The sequence below is a fragment of the Sipha flava genome, unplaced genomic scaffold (genome assembly GCF_003268045.1).
Source record: "Sipha flava isolate LNK unplaced genomic scaffold, YSA_version1 73_pilon_pilon, whole genome shotgun sequence".
NCBI lineage: Eukaryota > Metazoa > Arthropoda > Insecta > Hemiptera > Aphididae > Sipha > Sipha flava.
Genome location: NW_020273613.1, coordinates 3,864,223 through 3,890,499, shown reverse-complemented (window position 1 = coordinate 3,890,499; position 26,277 = coordinate 3,864,223). Strand labels below are relative to the sequence as shown.

General features: G+C 30.4%; 3 protein-coding genes across 5 annotated transcripts in view; 2 read left to right on the top strand and 1 right to left on the bottom strand.

Annotated features, from left to right (window-relative positions):
- Positions 1-774: 774 nt before the first annotated feature.
- Positions 775-3,306, top strand: LOC112692352 (40S ribosomal protein S27). The gene is made up of 4 exons (XM_025566998.1): positions 775-884; positions 1,238-1,290; positions 1,364-1,583; positions 3,204-3,306. The coding sequence occupies exons 2-4, from the start codon at positions 1,285-1,287 to the stop codon at positions 3,230-3,232; spliced, it is 255 nt and encodes an 84-aa protein (XP_025422783.1). The 5' UTR covers positions 775-884; positions 1,238-1,284; the 3' UTR covers positions 3,233-3,306.
- A 2,474-nt stretch (positions 3,307-5,780) lies between these two features.
- On the top strand, positions 5,781-13,247 carry LOC112692319 (INO80 complex subunit D-like). Of its 2 annotated transcripts, none has more exons than XM_025566947.1 (8): positions 5,781-6,131; positions 6,449-7,179; positions 7,278-7,569; positions 7,731-7,965; positions 8,033-8,288; positions 8,385-8,552; positions 8,635-8,843; positions 12,543-13,247. In XM_025566947.1, exons 2-7 carry the CDS (start codon positions 6,495-6,497, stop codon positions 8,814-8,816), a joined length of 1,818 nt encoding a protein of 605 aa, XP_025422732.1. In that variant the 5' UTR covers positions 5,781-6,131; positions 6,449-6,494; the 3' UTR covers positions 8,817-8,843; positions 12,543-13,247. The 2 variants fall into 2 exon arrangements, with proteins under 2 accessions (XP_025422732.1, XP_025422733.1); XM_025566948.1 differs by lacking the exon at positions 5,781-6,131 and adding an exon at positions 6,138-6,388.
- An 83-nt stretch (positions 13,248-13,330) lies between these two features.
- Positions 13,331-26,277, bottom strand: part of LOC112692320 (3-hydroxyisobutyrate dehydrogenase, mitochondrial) — a 42,488-nt gene continuing 29,541 nt past the window's right edge. Inside the window, exons 4-7 of one of the 2 annotated variants that reach the window (XM_025566949.1) lie at positions 19,776-19,897; positions 18,721-18,931; positions 17,032-17,158; positions 13,331-13,633 (exon numbers count right to left, since the gene is read on the bottom strand). In XM_025566949.1, the coding sequence (XP_025422734.1) occupies positions 13,448-13,633; positions 17,032-17,158; positions 18,721-18,931; positions 19,776-19,897 (646 nt within the window). In that variant the 3' untranslated portion in view covers positions 13,331-13,447. Of the gene's footprint in view, positions 13,634-15,587; positions 15,797-17,031; positions 17,159-18,720; positions 18,932-19,775; positions 19,898-26,277 lie in introns of those variants that run through there. The other variant, XM_025566950.1, reaches the window with a different exon arrangement.

Genomic DNA, 26,277 nt, shown 5'->3' with positions numbered 1-26,277 from the left:
AAAATATTATGTTTCATTTCTCCACGTAAACCGGTAAATTGTTGAGGATGGTTAACGATATGTTTGAAGTGACAATCGTTTACTTTTGACTCAAACGATGTAATCTATACACATTTAAAAATATTTTGTGAATAATAAAAAAAACCATTTTCGTCTGTATAATATTTCTATGAATGTAAAATTAATTACTGTTAAACGTATTGAAATTAATAAAACTATTGACTCAATTACAGATAAAACTGTTCCATCACAAAAATTATTATTTAATTTAATACTTTTGGAAATAATGATTATTTACTAAAACGATTTTAATACACAATAATACTTAATAATGAGTAATGACTTTTCATGAAAATGATCCTTGAGCATGAATTGTTTGCTATTTCAGGGGAGAGGGTTGAATCTCTAACCCCCTCCCTCTTGCGTTCGGGACTGTTTATTTTTGAACCTTCATTTGAAAAAATCAACAAACCACTCCGGTTTTCGTGGTATTATGAACTAATCGTTAACTTCGAGAAGACTGTGTGTGAACGTCATATTATCGTGTGTATGGCTTAGTGTCAACGACGAGATATGAGGATTTAAGTCGAACGACAATGTATAATTAACAGTAAAATAAAAGTATTTATAGTTGTAGTCAAAGTACAACTACGGATAAACCGTAAATCCTAACGCAAAAAATTAAAATGCCGCCGGAAAACGTGCGTGCACAGTGGCGTATGCGTGACAACATTTATTCTTTTCAGACGGTAGTCTCGCCGTGGTTTGTTATTCCATGATACTCGGCGTCGACTGTTCCGTCCTCACCATCATTCTCTCTCTGTTAACGTTTCGGTCTGTCCACACATGAAAACGTGCTTCAAGACCAATTTTTTTGGCCACTGGTAAGTGAAATTTGATTTGTTTTCTAAATTCAAGCTGGGGCTACGGGCTAACAAGCGATGCCGTTCGACGTGCTATCCCACCGTGACGTTGTTCTGTTCAAAATTAAACGAGTCCCAGCTTATCATGAACCACGTCTGTGCGAGACAGTTCTTTAGGTTATGAGTGTTTTGACGCCGTGGTTTTCAAACTGTTTTATTAATTTCTTGAATGTCGTACTGTTTGTACAACTACTGCTCGTACTTAAGATCTGTGTTTGAATCTGTTTGTGTGAAAAATCGTATTGTGATTGTCAAAATTTAATTAAGTGTATTTTGAATTTCCTACATAACATCAATATCTTGTACTGTTTTAGGTACAAACTCTTGAATTCGTGTTGTTTCGTCGAATTAGAAAGACAAAATGCCTGTAAGTATTTATCATAAGTTATGCAAAGAAGTTAGTAAATTACTAAAATATTGTATTTCTTTTCTACATATAGTTAGCTAAAGACTTGCTTCATCCTACTGCTATTGAAGAGCGTAGGAAACACAAGTTAAAGCGACTTGTCCAACACCCAAATTCTTTCTTTATGGATGTTAAATGCCCTGGATGTTATAAAATTACAACTGTATTCAGTCACGCTCAAAGCGTAGTAATATGTACCGGATGTTCCACAATTTTATGTCAGCCCACAGGAGGACGAGCTAGATTAACTGAAGGTAATCTAATTTTCTTAATCATTAGTTTATGACATTATTTACCTAAACTATTCATCTATGTATAGGTATATTTTTCAAGTTAGTAATATTTTATTGACCGGAGTATGGTGAATTTAATTTCAAAAATTTATTCTAACTTCTACCTAATTCTTAGTCATATATAAAGCATTTTATTAATGTTAAATTTTTTAATCATAAATTAATTATTTTATTTGGTAAATTATATATATTTTTTATGTTCAATTTGTTATCTAATTTTGATTGATGTTCATCATGCTTATGCTTATTATGTTTATCATGCTTGTTACTTTTTTTGAGTTATTTGAAACATCTATTACAAAAATAATAACTTTCACTCATTTGAGTTGTAAATTATTGATTTTATAAGTCTTGTTATAATAATTATTATTATTCTAATATATATTCAAAAGTTTCTGTCTACATAATAGTTTTCAAAATTTTGAAATTTTTCTTTAAATAACTATTTTTTAAGAATTTCTTAGTTGATGTTCGTTATGATTGGAATATGAATATTATTTTTTAATATTAGGTTGTATTTTACCATAAATTAATTTCAATAAGACATGGTTGTTGTTATCATAGTATTTATGAATTCAAAGATATTTATTAATTTACATTTTATACAAACATTTCTTAGTAAAAATATTTTTTTTAGTTGATAAAAGAATTTATGTTTAAATTATAATTCTCATGAATGAAATACTTTACTATCTTCAAACAAACTTTTAAAGTCATAGCTTTCTAATGTCATTTTTATAATAAAGAATTTGTATTTTTAAACATCTAAAATGAGAATACCTAGGAGAAAGATTTTGATATAATGAATGAAAATTTGTTTTTTATCTGTTTTATTAATTAAAATTTGGTGTATTCTACATACAATTGACACTTTTTTTTTTTTTTTTATTAAAGCCAGTTTTTCAATCTAATATTACTATAGATAGTATGAGTTATTTGACACATAAGAAAAAAACTAAAATAATCAGCTTTTCAATATCTGAATAAGCCGTAATTAACAAATAAATCATAACTAAGTTTATCAGAACTTTCTTGGCCATATAGCTAGTTATCGATAAATAAATGTTTTATTATATATTTATTATTAATTGACAATGGTATTCATAATTTTTAGCGATGAAGTAATATTTTTATAGACATTAAGTAATATACTATATCTAATGTTGCATTATTCATTAGTTGAATCTATTCATTTTAATATATACATACTTAAACAAATTGTTTGAAATTAAATTTAAAAAATCTGAAAATAGTCAATCTTTAAAAATTAATATAATTTGAAATATCATTAATTTATTCAAATAATGTGGTGCTTTTTATAAAAATAATCATTTTGTATGTAAGTATTAACTGTTAATACTTATGCAAATGATCTTATTAACAATTTATGTATCAAATTATACATTAGATAATCTTTCGACTGAAAGCTGAATAATTTCAAATAATTGTTTCTCTATTTTATTTATATTTACATAATTATTTTTTAATACTTATTTAAGTTCTAAGTTTACCGTTTATTACATATATTGTTATTTATCTTATAGAATAGTCATTTTCATTAATTATAATTTTATGTTTCAGGTTGTTCTTTCAGGAAGAAAGCTTACTAAGATCCAGGCTCCCGTATTTTAATGTACAATATATGCGTTGAATAATAAAACCATAAAAAAAAATTTAATTTTTACTCAAATTATTATTTTTTTATTCATTGAAACCTTTTTGATAAAGATAATATATATATGCATTTATTGTTTAATAAAAATAACTTAGAATACACATTTCATTAATGTTAACTTCTGTAAACAATTGTGTATTGGAAAGTTGAAGTTTGTAGTGTGTTTAAATGAAATATCTGGATTCCTTTGAAGACGAATTTATAATCATATCTTAGACAAGTTTAAAATAAAAATAGTTTTCAAATTAGTAAGTATACAGTAAAGTCTTGATAATCTCGTTCTATTAGTAATCTAACTATAACTTAATTTTTAATTATCTATTTATACATGTTTTTTGGAACATTTTGTCATACATTCATGTTTTATAATTTGTGTATTAATACTTGATATCAATTGTATTGAAAATGGATTTTAATTTTTATCCTATATCTGTTTAAATATCTATTTATTTTTTTTTGATAATCTAGTACAGTGTTTCTCAACCTTTTTTGCTATAGGGTCCCTTAAATTTAATTTAAAACTGTTAAGGCTCCCCTCAATCATAATCATTAATTACTTATTGTTAATTATATACTAAATTTCCATGCACTAATTCACACAAATAAATTATTAAAATGTAAAGAAGATGTTTTTCAATATGTTTTTGAAATGTAATCTTATATTTGTATAAAAAAAAATTTATAATTATTAATGTGATGGTTAGGCTTACATAACATTTTCACATCAAATATTTATGTCAGATGTGATATTTGAAACTGAAATACAGAAGTTTGCTTCTAAAGACTTGTGAAATTCATGATCTATGCTTTTTTATAATTTGAATTTGTGAAAATGCTGTTTCACAAAGATATGTCCATGTGAAAGGTATTAATATAAGTATAACTGCTTTCGTAATTACAGGATACTCTTGTTGTTGTCTTAACCAAAATGTAAGTTCTTTTTCATTAAATTCGGTTTCAAGAGTTAAATTTAATGAATATTTCACAGCCCACCAATTATATAACCACTATCCCTAGGTTGAGAAGCACTGATCTAGTACAATGGTTCTATATATGTTAGAATATCAAGACTACTGTAGTTAATCAATTTAAAATTACAAAGTTTTTGTAAAAATATCTTTAATAGTGTCTTTTCTTTTATCTCTCATTAAAAATTGGCATATTATCTATACTATCACCCCTAGCCAAGTTTAATTAGACGAATAACATTTTTAGTATATGAAGTGTATTTGAAATAAATAATTTATTAATCTCATTAATAATATTTTCATATTTTTCTTTTTAAAAAAAATAAGACAAATTATTTAAGAAGTTTTGACTAATTATTCATTATCTAGTGAATTAATTATTTTTATTTAGTCTAAGAATTAATTCTCATAGTAATGTTTTAATGATATGTAGTAGTTTTAAAAAAAAATTTAAGATTAGTTTCCAACTTATATAAACATCAAGTATGTAAATTACCTATATTAGTAATGAGAAAAGAATATATTTTATCTAAAATGTGTAATGAATATCATCCACATGTACTGTATTTGACCAAACCAAATTATTATTTTACTGACAGCACATTTTTATTAGTTCTTACTACTTTAAAACCCTCTTAGGTGTGAAACGAACTATTTGGTATACAACAATTTTCCCTTGATTAAAACCTCATGTCAATGTATTTATTTTTGCTTTTATTGTACACACAATTTATTTTGGTAGAGTTATGAATTGGAAAAAAAAACCACTAAATGTATGCACTTTAGTTATTATTTCACAGCCATAATTTTTCATTTAAAAAATAACTGAACTGGAATAAATATACATTTTACACATGAACTCGTACATTGATCCCTTAAGGTATAACACTTTTTCATTGATATACTATATGAGAATTAGTTGTTGGGAAGTTCATTAATTTCCTATTAACGTTGAAAGGTATACCTAAATCGTTAAAAGCCACTAATCTTACTCATGAAACTCAACGGCTTTAATTTAATATTCGAGCACACGTAAAAGTCTTTATTAATAACATCGAGCATGTAGTAAATCGTTCACCAAACAACCGTTAAGTTTTTCGAACTGTGAACAGCCGGACGGTAGTTCGTTGAGGCGGTCGGATGCATCGTATCTGTTTTAGGGGTACAACGTCTGGAGAACGTTTGAAAATAATTCGAAATTGAGCGGCCGGACGATGAGCCCCACGAAATCCTTTATATTCTTGGACGGATGATAGGGGGGGGACAACGAATCACATACGTAAGGATTCACGTCCTTGTGCTCACGGTCCCAAGCGAGTAGTTACCCCGCGGGCGCCGGACGAGTTCGGTCAAGGAGACAGTGCCACCAACTGCGAGCGCGGTCCGGTCGTAAAGCCCTACGGGGCGCACCGTAGACCCGAACACAGTGGCCGACCGTATTCGTACGCCACGCTGATAACGCGCTTTGTTTACGTTTTTCCGTATCAATTTTTCGCGCTGATAAAAAAATAAAAATAATAAATTACAAATGTTAACTTGATAGTTGATATTACAATATATGTATATATTTTTACATATAAATAATATATATGCATACATGTACACAATTTTCGGTCACAAAAAATCGCGGATTCCGTCCAGCGTTGCAGTTCCGCTTTAACCGTCAATAACGTCGGCCAGTGACACGCAACGGCACACCATCGCCCTCAACCGATGTTGAGCATCGTCCGGGCACCGCCGAGCACCGACTGCTGAAAGTGGTGATCGCGCCGACAGTTGATGTACAGTGAACGGGATCCGTGTGCGCTGCGGATATCGTATTTCTATGCCGACTACGTTCGACCGTCGACTAAATCATAATTGGTGGTGAGTACGGCGTCACGCGCTTTTCGCCATCCGTTGGCACAGTAGCTGTCCGTCGGTCCTGGTTCAGGCACATCGTTTTTGAATCCGCGGACAAAACCTTATCACTGTGTGTTGCACTTGCACTTCTGCCTCGTGCATTTCCTTTTTTCTAAATTCTTTCTCATGTTCGTGTTCAACCGACTGACTGCCCTGTACATCGATCATTCACCACCATCGGCTCCATCATTCTATTGTTCAAGCACACATCCCATTGTTTCGTACGGTCTACCGTGTGACAATGAGCTAGTCGTCACATTAATTGTATTGTTTGTTCACAGACAACGGAATGCGGTAACCAGGTAAAATAACCAAATCGTGAAAGCAATGCAGAATGTATTTTCCCGGGACATGTTTTCTATGGGTCCATTTGACGGTGGAGTCAAATGTAATGGACATGTTCAGTTGCCTGGACGTACGACAAAAAAAGACCGCAAGGGGTGTAAAAAGGAAAAAATTGAAACTGTATTGAAGAATCGGCTGATTACTTCTCCGAAATCTAATAAAACACCTTCGCTTAAATCATCTAAAATGAATCTAAAAACTAAAAACCAAGTCATTAGGCAGATTATTAGTGAATCAGAAGAAAACATGTCTTTAGATTCTGCGGTTAATAAACAGAATCTTAAAGAAGATGTGAAGATGTTTAAAGAGCTCGTGTACAGTAGTACATCTCCAACACTACCTTCAATTGATGTCCAAGAAAAAGTTGAAGATCGTTTGCCTACCATGACTGAAGTTACACCCAAAAAAATTACAGCCAAAAAACGAAATAAAAATAAGGCTGAAAAAAATGGTTTGAGTGTGAATAAAATACCTGATAAAATAGATCCTTCTTGTATTAATGATAAGAATCAGTTAAGTTGTAATGTAATTACTATTCCACCTAAAAGAAAGTATGCCAAGTTGACTAATTGGCAAAAAGATTGTGGCACCCGACATGAAACATTGCAAAGGATACTAAAGGAATTTGAAAAAGAAGCCAAGTTAAGAGAAGATCTTTATCATTTTGGTAATATATATAAACAAACAATTTTTTTTTTTAATAATTTATGTTTTAAAACTATTGTTTCAGTATAAATTTGTTTGTTTGAATTTTTTATTTTATAGATTTACTATCATCTGATGAGGACACTGATAACCCATTAAATTTGGAGTTTGAGGATGCTCCATATCAACGATTCTGGTTACCTTCCGATCGAATTGAACCTACTGATCGAGATGCCAAAGTTAAAAATTTGCGATCAATACTTCGACGAAGGTTTCATCAACTATCTAATCTTCCTGATAACTCACCATCACCTGATTTAGTATTGGCATTGACAGACGCTGCAAGGCATGATACTGTTTTAATTAACAATTTAATTTGTCCAGAATCTAGTTCTAAATCTAAACTCAAGAGGTTAGTCATTTGTATTACAGTTATATTTAATGTGTATATTTTCTTATTTTTTATATTTTTACATATGCCTAAATTATCTATCATTGAATTGTTACATTAACTTATCATAATTTTATAAACCAGTTTAACAATGTTAGTAATTATTTATTTTTTCTTTATAGAAACGATGGTATAGTTACGGTACAACAGAAATGCTGTTTGGAAATATGTCCATACCCTGCTATTCCATGTACGCGTCATTGTTTTAGACATATTCTAAGGAACGTTGATCAACTCCTTTTTGAACATTGTTCTGCTCGAACTAATCAAGGTCGGTGTACAAATGCTGTATTTAATGTTTGTAATGTGCAACCTTTATGCTTTGAACATTTATACTCAAAAGAAACAGTAATTCAAGTGAGTGGAGATAAAAAATACAGATCACTAATATATCTATATCTATTATTTATACAATTAATTGTAGGCCGAAGAAATACCTGCTACTAAGTCAAAACCTCGCAAAAGGCCTAAAAATGCGCCATTTAACAAACTATCAAAACGCAATAAAAAGAAAAAACAACTGCCTAAACACCCTCTTGAACCCCCACCATACACAGAGGCAATTCAACCTAATACTATTGAGCCAATTACTTGTACGAACGAGTTGCCACAAAATATAAATTGTGATGTTACATCACTTTATTCATCTGTAGCTAATCCTGATATTTATCTTCACCCTGGTAACATTTTATTTCATTGTAAACTTATACAATTGAAATAATTCATTAAAATATTAAATTTTAGTCTTAAATATTAACAATAAATTGTTTTTATAGTTGGTGGCAATATTATAAACAGTGAGGTTGAAGTTGGTGATGAAGTACTTGCTGGCTTAGATACAGTTGATTTAGGAAGTCATGCATCGCGGTTACTTGAAGATCACGATGATATAACAAGTGTTTTCAGTCAAATACCCGTAGATGCTTTCAATGATCTCTTTACTAGTAAGTTACTATGAATAATTTGGCATAATTATTTATGTTGATTTATAATTTTATATAATTGTATATTTTTTTTTCTGTAAAGTTGATAAAAATGGTCAGTATGTACCATCTCGTGAAGAAACAGAAGAATTAGAACGAGCTTTAGAGGCTGTTGATATGGATGTTCGATCATTGGAAAGATTGTCACAATCCCACATGGCCAATATCTTAGATCCTGCTTCTCTACTAGCAGATTTACCGATACCTCCTTTTTCCAGCTCATAGCAAATTCAAAATATTAGGAAAAATAAGGTAAAGCTTACAGCTAAGAGTTTAATTACTATTACCGTTATTAATTATTCTGAAAATTAACAATATATTATTTTTACACAAATATTTATTAAAAAAATATCATAGATTATTTGCCTTTTAGAATTAATTTGTTCTCGTACCTTTTATCTAAAGATTCTTTATTAATGTTTTTATAAACATGCCAGTAATTATTTTAATGTATAAACAAACATTTGGTATTCTAGGTGAAATGCCATTATTTATGTGAATAATTAATTTATGATTGATTGTATATTTTACAAATTAAATAAAAGAACATTAAATGAAAAAAATGTGGGTGCCACTTATTAGAGTATAAGACCTATAAGACTAACTTAAAATGTTCAGTTGCTTTTAAGAATCTCCCTGAACAGTCCAGAAGTATTCAAAATCATTAAAAGAAAATCTGTTATAAGAATTAAATTTTAATTAAGAACCCTTCTAATTTCTCAAAAAAATTGTTAGAAAATACAGTCATTTTCTATATAATTTTTAAAAAGACGTTCCAAAGGCTCTTCTAGAAGTGTTGAGGAGTACTGTATATCACCAATGTGGTTCTAATATAAGTATGAGTACAAGCACACTGCAATAATCAATAGTAAAGAAAAAAAAAAACAACTAATATACTCTTATATGTTGGTTCTTAAGTTAATCTTACAACCGGCTTTCACTAAAGTAATATAATTCACAAGAAATTAACTATTGACCTGTTTTTTACCTTACAGTGTTTATTATATAGTATTTATTATTTTATAGTTAAATTATTAATTTACAATTAATATTAAATTATACATTGTTAATATGTTTTATATGTCAGGGTGGATAACTGGCGGCCTGCAAGCTTTTTTTATTTGGCTCGTGCTATATTTTTAAATTACATCATACAATTTTAAAGTTTATCGTCTATACTCTTACTTATTGATATAATAATTGTTATATAGTATTAAACATTGTTAAATGTCTAAATGTCATATGTATGTATAAGTATAGTTTTTTGTATAGCTATTCGTATCGAACTATTTAGTTTCTTCTTATCATTCCTATCGTGCTATCGTGTAGGTAAATTTATTAAATTTATTATTACCGTGTATATAAATGCTAATTAAAATTCATATTCTGAATGATCTTTATTTTATTTTTTATGTTCTGGTCCGCTAGATTTTAATTTTCTAAAAATTGATTCACTAGTAACTTTGAGTTGCCCATAACTGTTATAGATCTTAAAATTAAAAGTACAATATCAAAGAAAATGTATTAAGTGATGACCCTAGTTTTTACATTCTCCTATTTTTAATTAAAACAATTTAACTACAAATTAAAGTAATTAACTTCAACCATTGTATTCATAATATTATATAACAAATGGTCCAACTGTTATAACTGTTATAAATGTTAATACTTTTTTTTTTAATCAAAAATTACATATTTATTATTTCTGATGTTCCAATAATCTTTACATATAAGATAATTTATGTCATTATATAGGGCAGCAGTTTTCAAACAGTGAGTCTCACTGCCTTTGGGACACACAAACACTTATTAGGCAAGGCAAATATTTATAATATATATTACACTATCATATTTTTATTTTTAGATTAACAATAGTTTGTTTTATTTTAAATAAAAATATGTTGTTTTATTATTCATGGGAGGTGCAATTAAATTTTTTTGTTTTTGGGATGCGTGATCCAAAAAATTGTAGGAACCACTGATTTTATGCATCATATATTTAAACTGTTGAGAGCTAAGTCCTCCTAAAACTGTAAATTTTCTTATCTGAAAATAATTACATACATTAAAAACACTTTGAATTGTATATATTGTTCATAATTTATTTAAATTCATCTAAATGTAGATGCTATTTGTGCCTATTTATGAACACTTATTTTTACTTTGGTAACTTAAAGGTATACGGGTATTCTTGTTAAAATATTATTAACATTCTAAATTTTATTTCAATTAGGAATTGAATTTTAATGTGTATTATCATAATTTAAGAATCAATTATTCTAATTTATTATTTTAATGAAACACAATAAAATATGTTGTATTTTTACATTTTCAATAACAACACTGTCATCATTTATGATTTACACTGATTCATACATTAATCTGACAATATATTTTTACTTAAAGGTATTGTTTACCATTTTAATATTTCATTGAGTCTGCTTAAATAATTTAATTAACATTCATGGTGTGCAAATTTTTATTTTATAGCATTATTAAGCATAATTTATTTAATATTTTACATTGTATTTACTAAGTACTAAAAAGATTATTTTATATTTATATGATATTAAGAAAATATGAATTTATGAATAACTATTTTATAATTTTTGTATAGGTTCCAGTTTAATAATAATTTATTATTATGTAACGCTAATTGTTTAAAACAAAACTATAATGAATTTGTATAGGTAAAGATTAAAACCATTAATTTTTTTTTAATCTAAACCTTTACTCATATACAAATTAAATTATACATAATTTATTGTTTGGTTAATTTAATTTCAAATGGAACTGCTTTTTATTTAACTATAAAATAATTTTATAATTTTAAACTGTTAAATATTTTTTTGTATTAATTTATGAAAAAAATGTATTTAAATATTAAATAAATGTTTTAGTAATATTTATTTGTAACAGAAATAAAGCTTATGACTATATTTTTGTACAATTTAAAAAATTATCTAAATTGAAAATAATAATGTTTAAAAAAAAATAACCTTATCATTTATACAAGTATTTTCTTTAATTATATACATCTCTAAATTGTGTTCTTGAAAATTGTATCGTCTGTTACTTAAAATATGTTTATATAATGAAAAAGTACGTTCAATGTCAATACTTGTTATCAATGCATATTTAAAAATAGTTTAAAAAATTGGGTGTTATATCTAAATAAACATTTTGATTTCCTGTCAGTATTTCAGAGTATAGTTTTATATCTTTCATTTTTTTCTAATACATATTTTAATTTATCTTTAACTAGTTTTCCATTGAGACCAGGAATATTTATAGAAATATTTATACTAAATTTTTTTTATTTAGTTAGTATTTGTTTAGTATTTATTTATTTATTGATTTAATACTTATACTAATTATGTTTATACTATTAAGTAATTGACTATTTTATTCTTCTAAACTTGTGAGTTTTGTGGATAATTCAGATAAATATAATTTTAAAAATCCTAAACTGCATTTAACTACTTAAAAAAATTTACGTCGTAGTTATATTTTTTTTTGTAAAATCACTTTGGAAATAATAATTTGTATATTTTATCACGTGAAGTATACAAAATACAAATAATTGTAAAAAATTGCATAATTAAATTAAATAGGAAGACTATAGTTAATCTGACTCATATATATATTTGATTAGATTTGATTTACTGGGTATCAATAAAAAATTGCAATATCGATTAAATCCGCTCTTTAATTATAAGATAATGATTAGGAAAATCCATTTCATATGTGTTTTCAAATTTTAAAAACAGTAATTTTGTATTAATATTTGTAATAAATTAGTCTTATTAATAAAGAGTTAAGTTGTTTAAATTGTTATGTATTGTCATTGTGTTACAAAAATATATTGGCTGTGTACATAAAGATTTGAAAAATAATTTATTACTTTCCACTGATTGTTAAAAAAAATTAAACTATTATTTATTTTTTCAGATAAGAGACTTCACAGGTGCACAGATTAGTGAGAAGATAATTAAAATTAATTAATAATATTAATAATTAAATAAATGAAAATGTTAAAAAAATTAGTTATTTACTTATGACGAGGCAGTGTTAGTGTATAATTATAAAATAATATTTTGACAACTGACTGGTAAGTGAGCAATATCCAATTTTACACAAGTAAAAAGTTGCTAAATGGCTTTGTAGATTATAGAAGTCGTGTTACATTTTTATATAAGAAAAACCTTCATAAATTAATTTAACGACTAATAATTATACTACAAGTGTTATACATTGTATATTTAAAAATGTAATGTATCTGAAATGATAATAATTTTTTTACTCAACAATTTCGCAAGACTTAACAAACTGGCAGCCGATATTAAACTTTATTTTTTGCAATTAATATTGTTTAATTTCTTTAATTATTCTATGTGTAATAATAATCAATAATTAATGCAAATATTTCGTTTATACCAGTTGCACATTCCACTTGCGACTGTACATTATTTTTTTTTTTTTTTTATAATTGTCAATACTTAACATAATTTATTACTATTATTTATATTTTGTATCGTTTAAGTGAACTCTTCCACAATCTTGTAAATATTGGAACGTGGTAACTTTTGCATTTTATTTTCTTCTTTGTGTATGTTCTTTTTTTTTTTTTACATATATATATATTATATATATTTGTGAACAAACATTTTAACTAGTAGGACATAACTTTGTTTTTATTTGTAATATGTATGTACAATAAAAATTAAAAAAAACATTAATTATGTACTTATGCGTATACTTATTTTATTTTTGTTACGATATTTGCACTGTATGCACGGTTTTCACACGTCTCCAGTAGTAAACATTCTCCTTGTTGTCGTTGTCGCAGGATCCGCTCATTGTTCCAGCTCTTTGAAATATTTGTAGGCGATTGAAAAATCCCTATCGCCCCAACCCTTTTCCGCTATCCGCTGGTACAGATCTACGGTCTGCTTCGTCAACGGCGTGGGCGCGTGGGACGCTTCGGCGAGTGACTTGCCCAAGTTCATATCTTTCAGCAGCAAGTTGGACTTGAAACCGTTCTGTGCGGATGAGAAAAAAATATATAGATGAATAACTTGTGTTCTCCCCTTCGCTGTACAGTTTCGCGTGACCCTGGTACCAGTGGGGTTTTTACGGGGGGGATCAAAGGGATCAATCCTCCCCTCATAGGATGTATACATGCAAATAATTATAGTCATCATGTTATCTAAAATATATATTTATATAAATATATATGACTATAATTATTTGTATTTGTATTTATATTAAATATTTGTATTTTATATATTTATCAATAATAATTATTGATTACATTTGCAAAAATTAAAATATTACTATATATTGTATAATATTCTCATCGGTATCGCTGGTCACTGGTCTGTCAGTGATCACACCGGGTTTATGCGGTCCGTATTATAGAACAAGGACGTAATGGCATATCTATTCTTATATTATTTATGTGTATGGCGGATATAGATACCATAGTACCTAATCACCACGGTTTAAAATATACATTACTATTTATGAAACTTAGGGGGGGCGTATCCCCCCTCAAGTTTTTAATTACATTATAAAGTCATATCCCCCTATGAAAAAAACTTAAATACGCCACTGCCTGGCGTGAGAGATGTAACAGAGCATAATCTGCACATCGTATGATATAAAACGGAAGATTTCTTACACTACTATTTTTTTTAATTTTTTTATTTTTTATTGCATACGGCATAGTATTGGTGTACAAAATAAAACAAAAAGTAATGACGAAATAGAATAAAATAAAATAAAAGAAAAGTGATAACGGATTAATATAGATAAACTAATAAATAAATAAACAAGCTACAATGTAACAACTATAAAATGCTATAAGCGTATATGGTAAGGTTACGCATCCAATCTAGCGTTTCCTTATCGCCTTTGTGTAAACCTGATGTTCCTCCTCTGAATTTTGTTTCCGGACATTCTTCAACAATGTGCCTAATAGTTTGGATCTGACTACAGTTACAGAGCGGGGAGTCCAACATTCCCCATTTGTGCATCAAATAATTGCACCTTCCCTGTCCAGTTCTTATGCCGTTTAAGGCAGTCTATGCTACACGGGAAAATTCGAAACCTGGAACCAATTGGGTCGGATCACTTATGAGATTGTTATTTGGTACTACTCAATCCTTCCAATGTGAATTCCATAAGTCCCCTTCTGTGTTAGTACTTTTTTTTAACGTCCATATAAGCTTCCTAGATTTTAGTCTTTTGTTTGGTGCGTTATACAAGTCATCATGGATTGGAAGGCTTGGAAAGTTTTGTATTTTCTCAACCATCTTAAGCTGCTGCTCTGTGCCTACGCACTTCTGATGGGGTTATATGTGAGATTACTGGTAGCCATTCTAACTTAGTTGATCTGACACATCCTGATATAATTCCTAGCCCATACTGGGGCGCAGTATTTTGCAACGCTGTAAACTAATGCCAAGGATGAAATTCGAAGGACGTTTGCCCTACATCCCCAGCTTGTTCCGGCCAGTTTATTGATGATATTATTTTGTGTTTTTAACTTGTCTTTTACCCCTTCTAGGTGTTATTTAAAAGTTAATGATCTGTTAAGCTTAATGCATAGGTACTCTGGTGCATTTTTTGTCGGTATAAAATTACCATCCACAACTAGATTTGATTTCCTGTTCGCTTCTCTATTGCTTAGGTGGAAAACCATGGAGGTTGACTTACTCGGGTTAAGAGTGATATGCCAGGATTTAAAGAAATTGTGTACTCTAGAAAGGTCTTTGTTCAATAAATATTCCACCTCTTCGAATGTTCCCGCTTAGGCTATTAGACCTACGTCGTCTGCGTATATAAATTTCCTTGATATACACTACTATTTTTAAATGGCTCATAGATTCCTGTGCGAGCCTTAATAACTGAACTTGTTATTGTTACCTAGTGATTTTATAACTATATTTAGAGTTAAAAAAATAGCAAACAATGTAATAAATAAATTCAAAGTTTTTGCAAAAATCAAGTGTTTATTTGCCACTTTTACTTTGTTACATATTGAAATATGTTTATTTACATTATTCAAACGGTTCTTTTTTAAACACACTGCTGTACAAAGTCAAGTAAATAGAAATTGATTTGCTTTTTACAGTAATAATTGTGTACTATAATATCAATTTTCTTCATTTATACCTCGTATTTTGTCGCCATCTAAATCACTAAAAAAAAAAAATCTTTGAATGTATTCCACGCCGTTGAATATTATTTTCTAATTATCACAAAAATGTGTTGCTGAAGTGACCAGTTACTTAATATTACTCCTTCAAATTTTCAATTATTGAAATAGCTGATTGTAATCATTCACAATCATTATAAAGGTTAGAATTAATCAATTGTAATTGTTTAGGTACTACAAAAAATACTGTCGTAGTGCCGTACTATGATACTATATGTACACATAGTACCGGATTAAGGGTTGATGTTGCCCTGGAGAAAATAATTTTTGCCCCCCTCCCCCTCAAATAAATAAAGTTTAAGTGAAACCCAAAAAAAAAAAGTTCCTAGTTTCTATGTATAAATTGAAAAAATATAATACTATTATAAAATATAGGTACCTAATATAATAATTAATTTACATAACTAAAAAGTATAAATAGGTATATGTTTAATATCACAAAATTGTTTTGAGAAGAATTTTTTTAAACTAAAATACCAACAAAATATAATTATAATATTAATAAATTAGTTCAAAATATACAGATAATAATTAAAGTAATTTTTAATATTAACATCAATTAAAAAAAAAAAAAACTATAATCATATAACTATGTATATATTAAATATTATTTTTTTTTTTATAATATTATTTATTTTTCTTTAATTATATTTTTTTATAGATTTAATAGTTGTAAGTTTTTATGTTTTTCTCATTTCATTTCCTCAATCAAATCAGATTATATGCATAAAATTGATAAATTGGACATTTTTTCTTGTATTAATGATGATGTTAAATAATTTTTTTAGGCTATTTTATCTAATGCCACCCCACTAAATTTGCCGCCCTGGAGTAAATACTCCTTTTTCACCTAGGTTAATCCGGCCCTGTGTACACTATGTGGCTGAACATAGTATGTAATGAGAATTTTCGTTGTCTTTTATTTTTCCATTCCTGTATCTAATTGTATACTGCCTGCTCTCAAATTAACACTCTAGAATTCTATAACTTTCGAGGTACTACATTTTTCTAAACACAAGCCCCTCGAAGGTGCTGAGCACCTCCGATCATCCCTTCCGTTATTTGCGGCATCGTGCTCCTCGAGTACGATTAAACGATAATATTCCGACGTACGATGTGCCCTAAGACGAATTGTTTTTTTCTTAATTATTAAATTTTAATCGTTTCAACAAAATCTTTGTTTTTATAATGTATTCGAGACGAATTGTCGTCGCGTACCTGATAATTGTCGTTGCTGGGACTCTTCTCGATTGCTCCGGGCACGGGATTGTTGATCTCTGACGCCCAACACCTACCGGAGCTCGTGTTGATCACGGACGCCAATATCTTCGGATCCATACCTAACCTGAAAACGCACAATATTACAAATTCTACGCTAACTCATGCAACACAATGTAAAGTTTGTTGGACAAGCACGGGCACGATGCGTAAAAAAAAAACAAAAATGAAGTTTAGATCCGTTTAACTACGGATAATATATTATATTCTATGTCTGGGTCGCGCACAACTAATATAATTGTAATACTAATAATTATTATGAGAAATTTTATAAGTCAATAGAATTATATATTTTTTTTAACACATTAATATTATTAAAATATAAACATTATTTTACATTTATACCTATAGTACGTACCGGTATGTACATTATATCAACAAAAAAGTACTTCGGAGACGTAAAAAAGGCTTTCTCTGCGTAGGTTGAAGCTATTGGGAGAAAAGATGGAATTTTTATGTTAATAAGGAAGCGAAATCAAACTAAAAATGCTGTATCAAAAAAGCCCGTGGTTGAAAAAGTAGAATTTGGAGCTTAATAAATAAATTAAATCAATACTCAAATTCTGTGCCTCAACTTGAAAAAATATAAATTCACAAAAATTTCAAGATGTTCAACCATACAAACTTAATGTATAATAGTCACGCTATCGGATCAAGTTGTTTAATATTTGTGTGGTGTTTCTTCTCGGTGTTTCTTACGCACAGAAAGGAGTCTCTAGCGAGACTCTTCGATATTATATGTATATAAAAATGCTATGGGGGGGAAGGTTGACTTTATTTTCACCCCCCGCCCCATGATCATCATATACGACCGCTACTGGAATATGATTCATTCACCAAGCGTGAATGCTGTCTTTATTTACTATAATTATTTATTATTAATAATATTTTTTTATGCTATTATTACCATCTGGGAATCCAACATCTACAAGCTGACTTGATGGTAATAAAAGTATATTTTTCATTCTTGAAGAAAATTACTTGCATAATTTTGCTAGAAAATGTTTGCTGAAGAAACTTATGTAGTGGTATTATAAAAATAATTACAATAAAAATGAAAAATGTGATATTTTCCATCAATAATTTTAATTTTAATTTTTATAAGTCTAAGCCTAGAGAATAGATCCATTGTTATTAAAAATCAAAAAAAAAAATTCCTAAATTGGTGATTAAATTAAAGTGTACTGGCTGAAAAGGGATAGCCGAAAGGGAAACGGCTCGTTTTGGTCAAAAGGGCCCACCGTTCGTTGACCAGCACTCATTTATTCCCTTTTTATTTGCTGTTTTATTAGTGTCTATATTTATAAAACGTTGTCGCTCAACGGTAATAATATAATTAGTCGTTCAAGTCGACACAGAGTTTGGGAGCGTTGGGAAGAGACGATTACAAATCATTGTTAGGAAACAAGAATTTGGGACAAAGGACATGGTAAAGAGAATGACATGAGGGGTAGGAGGGTCAAGTGGTTTGTGACTGGTGTCGGTTGTTCGGTAACCGAAGTAACGCCATGGCATGTAAGATAGTGAAAAAGGGATGACCCGGAGAGAGAAAGGGGTGGCCAGTAGACGAGGAAATGGTGGCGGCGTTAATTCGTTTCCGGTTAAATTAGGTTAATAGTTAGTACGCACTTCACGCCCAGATTCATCGCTTCGGCCACAGCCACCATGGTCATGCCGAGGATCATGTTGTTGCTGATCTTGGCGATTAGCCCCGATCCAGCCGGACCGCAGTACACGCACCTGGACCCCATGGACGCGAATAGCTGCTCGGCTTCTTTCAGCGTGCTCTCATCGCCGCCTACCATGAACGTCAGTGTACCATTCTCCGCGCCCACCACTCCTGCGACAACAAAAACGATTGTTAGTAGTAATAGATTCAGGGACGTTCCAAGGTTTTTCGGGGCCAAGGGCAAATTAATTTTGGGGCCCTCGGCCATAATTATAAGATATGTTAATGAAAATACTCACTAAGAATAACAAAATTCTTGTAAACATATTTGTCCAAACCTTATACAATCAAGCTCATTTTAATTCATGTACTGCATTACATACTTATATAATTGAATATTATTCCTATTATTTATAATTTAATCACTCAATATAAAGACAAGTTGTTACACGCAGCGTGTAAAATTGCTCAGTGTAATCGAGGCCATATAATTAATTATTATACATCAAGATTTTATGAGGGTCCCTTAAAAAATATTCCAACAATGGGGCCTGGAGCAAAATGGTTCCGTTGTCCCCCCCCCTTCTGAATGACACTGAACACACTTTCCATGGTATTAATGATTCAATTAATAAATTTAATTTGTACAAATGATAACTGTATGAAACTATTTTTTAAATACATTTTTCGAAAATTTCACCGCATACTGCTTGACTCCAAATATAATGTTCAATAATGACTCCACATTTATTTTTTTATTTAATAACTGCAATTTACTTTTATTTTTCCAATTCGAGCTCTGGACTTGGTAAAACATACTGCCATACTGGTGTTTCTAAACATCATAGTGATCGCGATAGCGGAATTTTAAACGGAATTTTTTTCAACGATTTCGTCGCCTTTTTAAACCTTCGTTATATTTTATCCGTATATCATTTATTATCAAACGATAATCCCAAAAAATGTGTTGAGTAAAGTATTGTACGCGCGTAATTCGCGGTTTTGCGCTACGTACCTCCTGACACTGGGGCTCCTAGGAACTTGCATCCTTTCCGCTCGGCCATGTCAGACACTTTCTTTGAACTCTCAGGACTGATCGTGCTGCAGTCCACGAATATCTGATCCGTTTTCGAGGACCTGTATGTAAGCGAAAACAAAACCAAAAAGTTACGGTTGTACAATAAATGCGTATTGGACGCGTAGTTAAGTGTAACACATCACCACCACAGCCAGGAAACACTTCATCTATCTGTTACATAAAAATAATTTGGTCGCGGTGTAGCGGGCGCAGCAAACAAACGTCGTAGTAATCGTTTGTATTCAACAATTTTTAGACATTGGCTTTCAACAATTGAAACGATTATTAGTAATTAAATCGTATGGTTGAAAACGACTGTTTTTATCAAGCAAAATGCTTACGATTACAGAGATTTCTGGTAGCCACAATCAGTTTTAACGATAATTTAGCACGTGTGCGTATATTATAAAACCAATGATGATGTCATCAATATTTTGTGTACTTCGCATGGCGATAAGTTACGTAATCATTACTCTGTTCTGACGTTGAATCAGAACCATGTTTACAAATTTTACGCCCCAAGTCTGCCACATTTGCACATCTCTTTCCCAGAAAAAATAGATTAATTTTTTTAATACATTTTTCGATATAATTTTTTATTCAGCCTTAATTTGTTAATTACGTAGATAATGCTATTAAGAATTTTTAATTATTATTTATAATTCAATATTTACCATATAATATTTATTAATACAATATTACACCGATATACAGCGATGCCTGGCCGCCATCCTAAATGGATAAAAAATTTGGCCGCATTTTGCAAATGACCCCCTCCCCCTCCTTACCATAAATACGGTTCTGCATTAAATATTATGTATAACTACGATATATATATATATATATATATATATAGCTGCTAGTTGGGATCGAGAAAATCCAATGTCGCATTGTTCAAGTATCTAGTTAATAATAAATACCCACAGCGCGCAATACTATACATTACATCCTGACAAACTCATTTGTTTAGTACCCGGTGAAAAATGCTCGAAATTCGCGCGTGCGTTGTTAATTTTCCATTGGTAACCCACGCGACAATTTAATATTCTGAGTGCGGTATGGACATAGTGAGGGTGGGGTAGGAGGGCAGGGGCAAGTGCCTTCCCCTTTCACTTCAAACAAAATTAAATTTCTTATGCCGCACATGTAAGTTTTACGTTAAAATCGAAATATTAAATAAGATATAAATACATGAAGTCTAAAAATAGTTTAGTGAGACCGAGTGTAATCTTCACGTGTAATCGTTTTATATTCCATCGATTAGTTTATCTTCAGATTATTTGAATAAAATTATTTATTAATTTATTTATTAATATATTAATTATTTAAATTAAACGCGTCAAAGTGAAGGTTATTGAATGAAATAATTAAATTTATAAAAAAAAGGATTGTTTAAATAATGTTTTTTTGATTATTTTTTGACGAATTGAAGCTGGTGATCATTGTCTCCAAAACCGTATTGAAAAGGCAAGCGAAATGCTATCTATACATGTCCACAGATTCAAAACGAAATCATCAATATAAGTGGGACAGTAATCAAAGATGATATTATAAATGATGTCAAAAAAGAAATTGTATATTGGGATTAGATTTTTTGATAATGTAAAAAGGGGCGGAACTCTTTTCGCCCAAAAATGACCTTCCTTTTTTTGCCCACGTCCTCTTTTCGACCAAAAATGAAAAAAACAGTTTCCTCTTTTCACCCAAAAATAATTGTATTCTTTTCGCTCATGGTTTCACGTTTTACATTTTGGAAACCACTTTTTCAAAATTAATAATTTTTAAAAAATCATATTTGATATTCGATAAAATCACGTTTTTGATTGTTATTAATATAGTCAGTCGAGAAAAGTGTATAAAGGTGCCGACTCTTCTATCGAAATATATAGTTTAAAACACTTCAATAAACGTTATAATTACTTAAAAGTCATAATTAATATGAATATTTGTATTATTTTACAACAACAAAACAAACTATTTATTTAAGTAGTAACCTGATCAAATTACTTATTAGTTATTTTACATCGATAAAACTATTTTAAATACATATTTTTAACTCTTATTAAATTATTATTAATTATTATTAATAATTATATATTTTTCTATTTTTTTATTTGATTATTATATGATTTTTTTAAAAATTATTAATTTTGAGACAGTGGTTTCCAAAATGAAAAACGTGAAACCATGGGCGAAAAGAATACAATTATTTTTGTTCGAAAAGAGGACGTGGGCAAAAAGAGGAAGGTCATTTTAGGGCGAAAGGAGTACCGCCCGTAAAAAGGGCTATCAGAAAAAAAACTTTTAGGCTTCATTGAACTACATGCCATGGTTGTTATCAACATAGTTAGCGTAATAGATAATTTTATTCATAACGAAAGTCTCAATGGAATGAAGCTAGTTGGATAAGGCTATGATGGTTGCGCAACCATGGCAGGGAAGACCAACGGAATGCAAAAAATTTTATGAGAAAAATATTCACATACTTCATTTTTTTCACTGTGCATAAATTAAACTTGGTGGTCAATAGTTTAATTTGTGTTTCAGAAATACGTAACACAATTTCATTGCTAAATGATATTATAAACTTCTTTCACGAATCTTTTTTACGTAAAACATATATCTCAACCATATCAGCATTCTATGAGACACGATTGTCTCCAAAATATAGAAGCATTTCAATTTTCAAAGAAAATTTTGAGATAATATTGTACATGCTTTAGACAAATTGTAAAAAGATGGGAACACTGCAACAAAAAAAGTTGCTTTTCAATTGTATTCTGTTACAAATAAAAGTATTTTTATATTGAGCGTTATCCTCATAGCAAAATACTCTAAATTATTATAGCTTGTCGTGAATGCTCTACAACCGAAAAATCTGGATTGTCCGAAATGCTCAAATTACATTAAAAAAAAAAAATAGTAGACATAATGATAAATCATCATGAAGACGTTGAAACAGAAATTCAAAAACTCTTAACTGTTGCAAACATAACAACTATATGAGCAAAAATTAATCTTCCTAGGATTTTTATTATTCAATTTTATTTTAATTATTATTCATAAATTCCCTATCAACATCGATACCCTATCGTTGTCATTATGAGTTCTAATAATCATAAAACCACAAGTCCAACTTATAAAAACAAATACGCTGCCAAAAAACATCAACACCGTTAATTATATCAAAACCATTATCAAATCAAATGGGTCACAACTCCTTATCTGATCTCTTAGGTAATGAATACAACTGGCAAACAGTCCCAACAGAGTCAAACAAACGCATAAGATCTCCAAATAATGCCACATATCCACATTAAAAAAAAGACACAAATATTTTAATATCTCCAAACCGTTATTCTCCAATAACTCCGCTTGACGATGATTCACAAATGGTCACAGACGCTAATGATCATACGCAAACAGCTAATGATACTAAACCTCCAATCCCGCCACTAATATTTATCGCACAGGAGCTAAACTTCAATAATTTTATTATTAAAATGAACGAACTAACCAATTCCACCGGTTTTGAACGTAAAGCCACTACCAAAGGCCAAAAACTTCAAACTTTTAACTCGGATTCATACAGAGCCATTGTAAAATACCTTAAAAAAAAAAACGAGGTACCTTATCACTCTTTCCAGAACAAAAAAAAATAAACCATATAGAGAAGTTATTAAAAATCTTCACCCCACAACTGATACATCATACATAAAAAACGAACTGTCATCCCTAGGTTTTTGAGTAAAAAATATTAATAATGTACCTACGCTATGGACAATCCAAAATGCCTCTCCCGGTATTTTTCATTGACTTGGAGCCAGAATCAAACAATTCTGATATATTTCAATTAACCTCACTATGCTTCAATAAAATAAAAGTCGAAGCCCCATATGTAAAAAAAGATATTACTCAATGCCTTCGTTGTTAATCATATGGCCACATTCGTACATATTGTAACCACCTACTTAGATGCGTTCGGTTGCGACGACCCGCATGACTCATCTCTATGTATCAAAAACCGAAACGAACCCGCAAAACGCGCTCTATGCAGTGGCTCGCACCCAGCAACTTACAATGGTTGCACAGTCCATAAGAACCTCAACAAAAATCGTAAACTTCAACCTTCAAACCCCTGGCGCAAACACACCTTTAATTCCCAAGAACTAAACATCACACCCAATCTACAAAATGCAAGCTAAGCTGAATTCCCTCCTCTTCCACAAAACAATGCAGAACACACGAATAACCCACATATTAAACCCCCCTCCACTCATACTGCCTTAAGCAATATAAATGATCAACTTACCTCTTTCATAAATGAATTTAAACTACTAATTAATCTATTAATATCACTTCTCACAACAGTCATCGAAAAACTCATCAATACCAATGACTGCCCATAAATATTCCTCTCTAACCATTCTTCTATGGAACGCTAGTGGAATCACCAATAATATAAATGAACTAATATAAATGAATCGTCCTAAAAGAAAACAATGTAGACATAGCTCTCATTACGGAAACACATCTCACTACCATCTCAACATTTAAAATATTTGGTTACGACTGCCTTCAAGCAAATCACCCCGACGATTCAGCCCATACTGGTGCCGCTCTACTAATTTCTACCAAAATTCCTCACACACCTTTCTCTCCTAAATCAAACCCAAACATGCAAATAGCCGCTACATCTAAAAATATTAACTCCATACCAACTTCAATAATATAAGCATACTTTCACTCTGGAGGCCCTATTCCATCAGCAAACTTATCTCTATATCTTCAATCGCTAAATAACATATATATCATCGGTGCGGACTTCAATGCCAAACACGAAGCCTGGGGCTGTCGCTCAAAAAAGCTCGAGAGACCGTATTTTGTTCAATCTTATCACAAAAAAAAAACGATTTAAAGTCATTTCTCCACCCTCTCCAACCTACTGGCCGACCCATTCAAACAAACATCCCGACTTCCTCGACTTCTTTCTTTATAATCTACCAAACCATCTGTACACAAATATCAGAAATCTAAATGATCCAGCATCAGATCACACACCAGTCATTCTAAAAATTCAAGTCAAATCGACATTAATCCAATCCTAAAAAACGAATAGACTGGAACAAGTTCCGCAATATTATGACAACAAATTCCTCTTTTAATTTAAAATTAAAAAACTCTGTTGATATTGACTATGCCATAAACACCATGAAAAAGAATATTCAAGACATCATCCAAATTTCTACAAACACTCATCTAGTTCAAGAAAATCCTAACGAAAATACAACTCCTGAAATAAAAGAACTCATTATGCTCAAACGTCGGGCACGGCACTTGACTTACTATCTAATCGACAAGCAACGTTACAACTATTACACCAACAGACTCAAATCTACTCTAAAGAAGCACAAAATTTACTTATTCACCACTCATCTCTAATTACTCTCTCCTTTAAATGGTTCGCTATGGAAAAAAACTAAATCACTTTTAAAACACAAAACGGTCATTCCCTTCTTCGCTACCAAAATAACAATTTCGCTACCACTCCTCAAGAAAAATCAGAACTTCTGGCCAGCCATTTAGCCAACATCTTCAAACATCACAACATCCAACCTAACGCTCTTCACCTACATCAAGTGGAAGAATTCGTTTCATTACCACTACCAGTGGCGTTACCAGCCTCACCCGGAGAAGTCCTATCGGTAATTAAAAAATTAAAAAAAGGTAAATCACCTGGTCATTATCGCATAAAACAACACAATAATTAAAAACCTACCACCAAAAACCAATATCCTTCTCACATATATCTTTAATGCTATTTTCCGTCTATCCTACTTCCCAACTACCTGGAAAGCAGCCCTTACAATAATCATACAAAAACCTGTTAAACCACCTAATATACACGAGTCCTACAGACCAATCAGTCTCCTTCCCACATTTGGTAAATTATTCGAGAAAATTCTTCTCAAGAGACTCACTGTCATTGCACAAAAGAAAAATTCCCTTCCCGAATTCCAATTCGGCTTCCGTGCCAAACATGCAACGTTCCATTAACTAAACAGAGTTGTAGACTATATTGCTTCAACACTCGAAACAAAAAAATACTGCTTAGGTCACTTCCTAGACGTAGCGCAGGCATTCAACACGGTATGGCATAACGGTTTACTATTCAAACTGAAAAACATTTTCCCGGCAACATACTACTTTTCAAATCTTACTTAAACGTCAGAAGTTTTAAAGTGAAACTAGGAACAACAATTTCCAGCTCACTGTTTATCTCAACAAGTGTCCCGCAAGGAAGCGAAATCGCTCCATTTCTATATACACTATTCACAGCGGACATCCCTACCTCTGCCACCACCTTAATCGGGACCTATGCCGACGACACCGCAGTACTTTCTTCCAGACACAACCTTCATAAAGCAAACTTTCAACT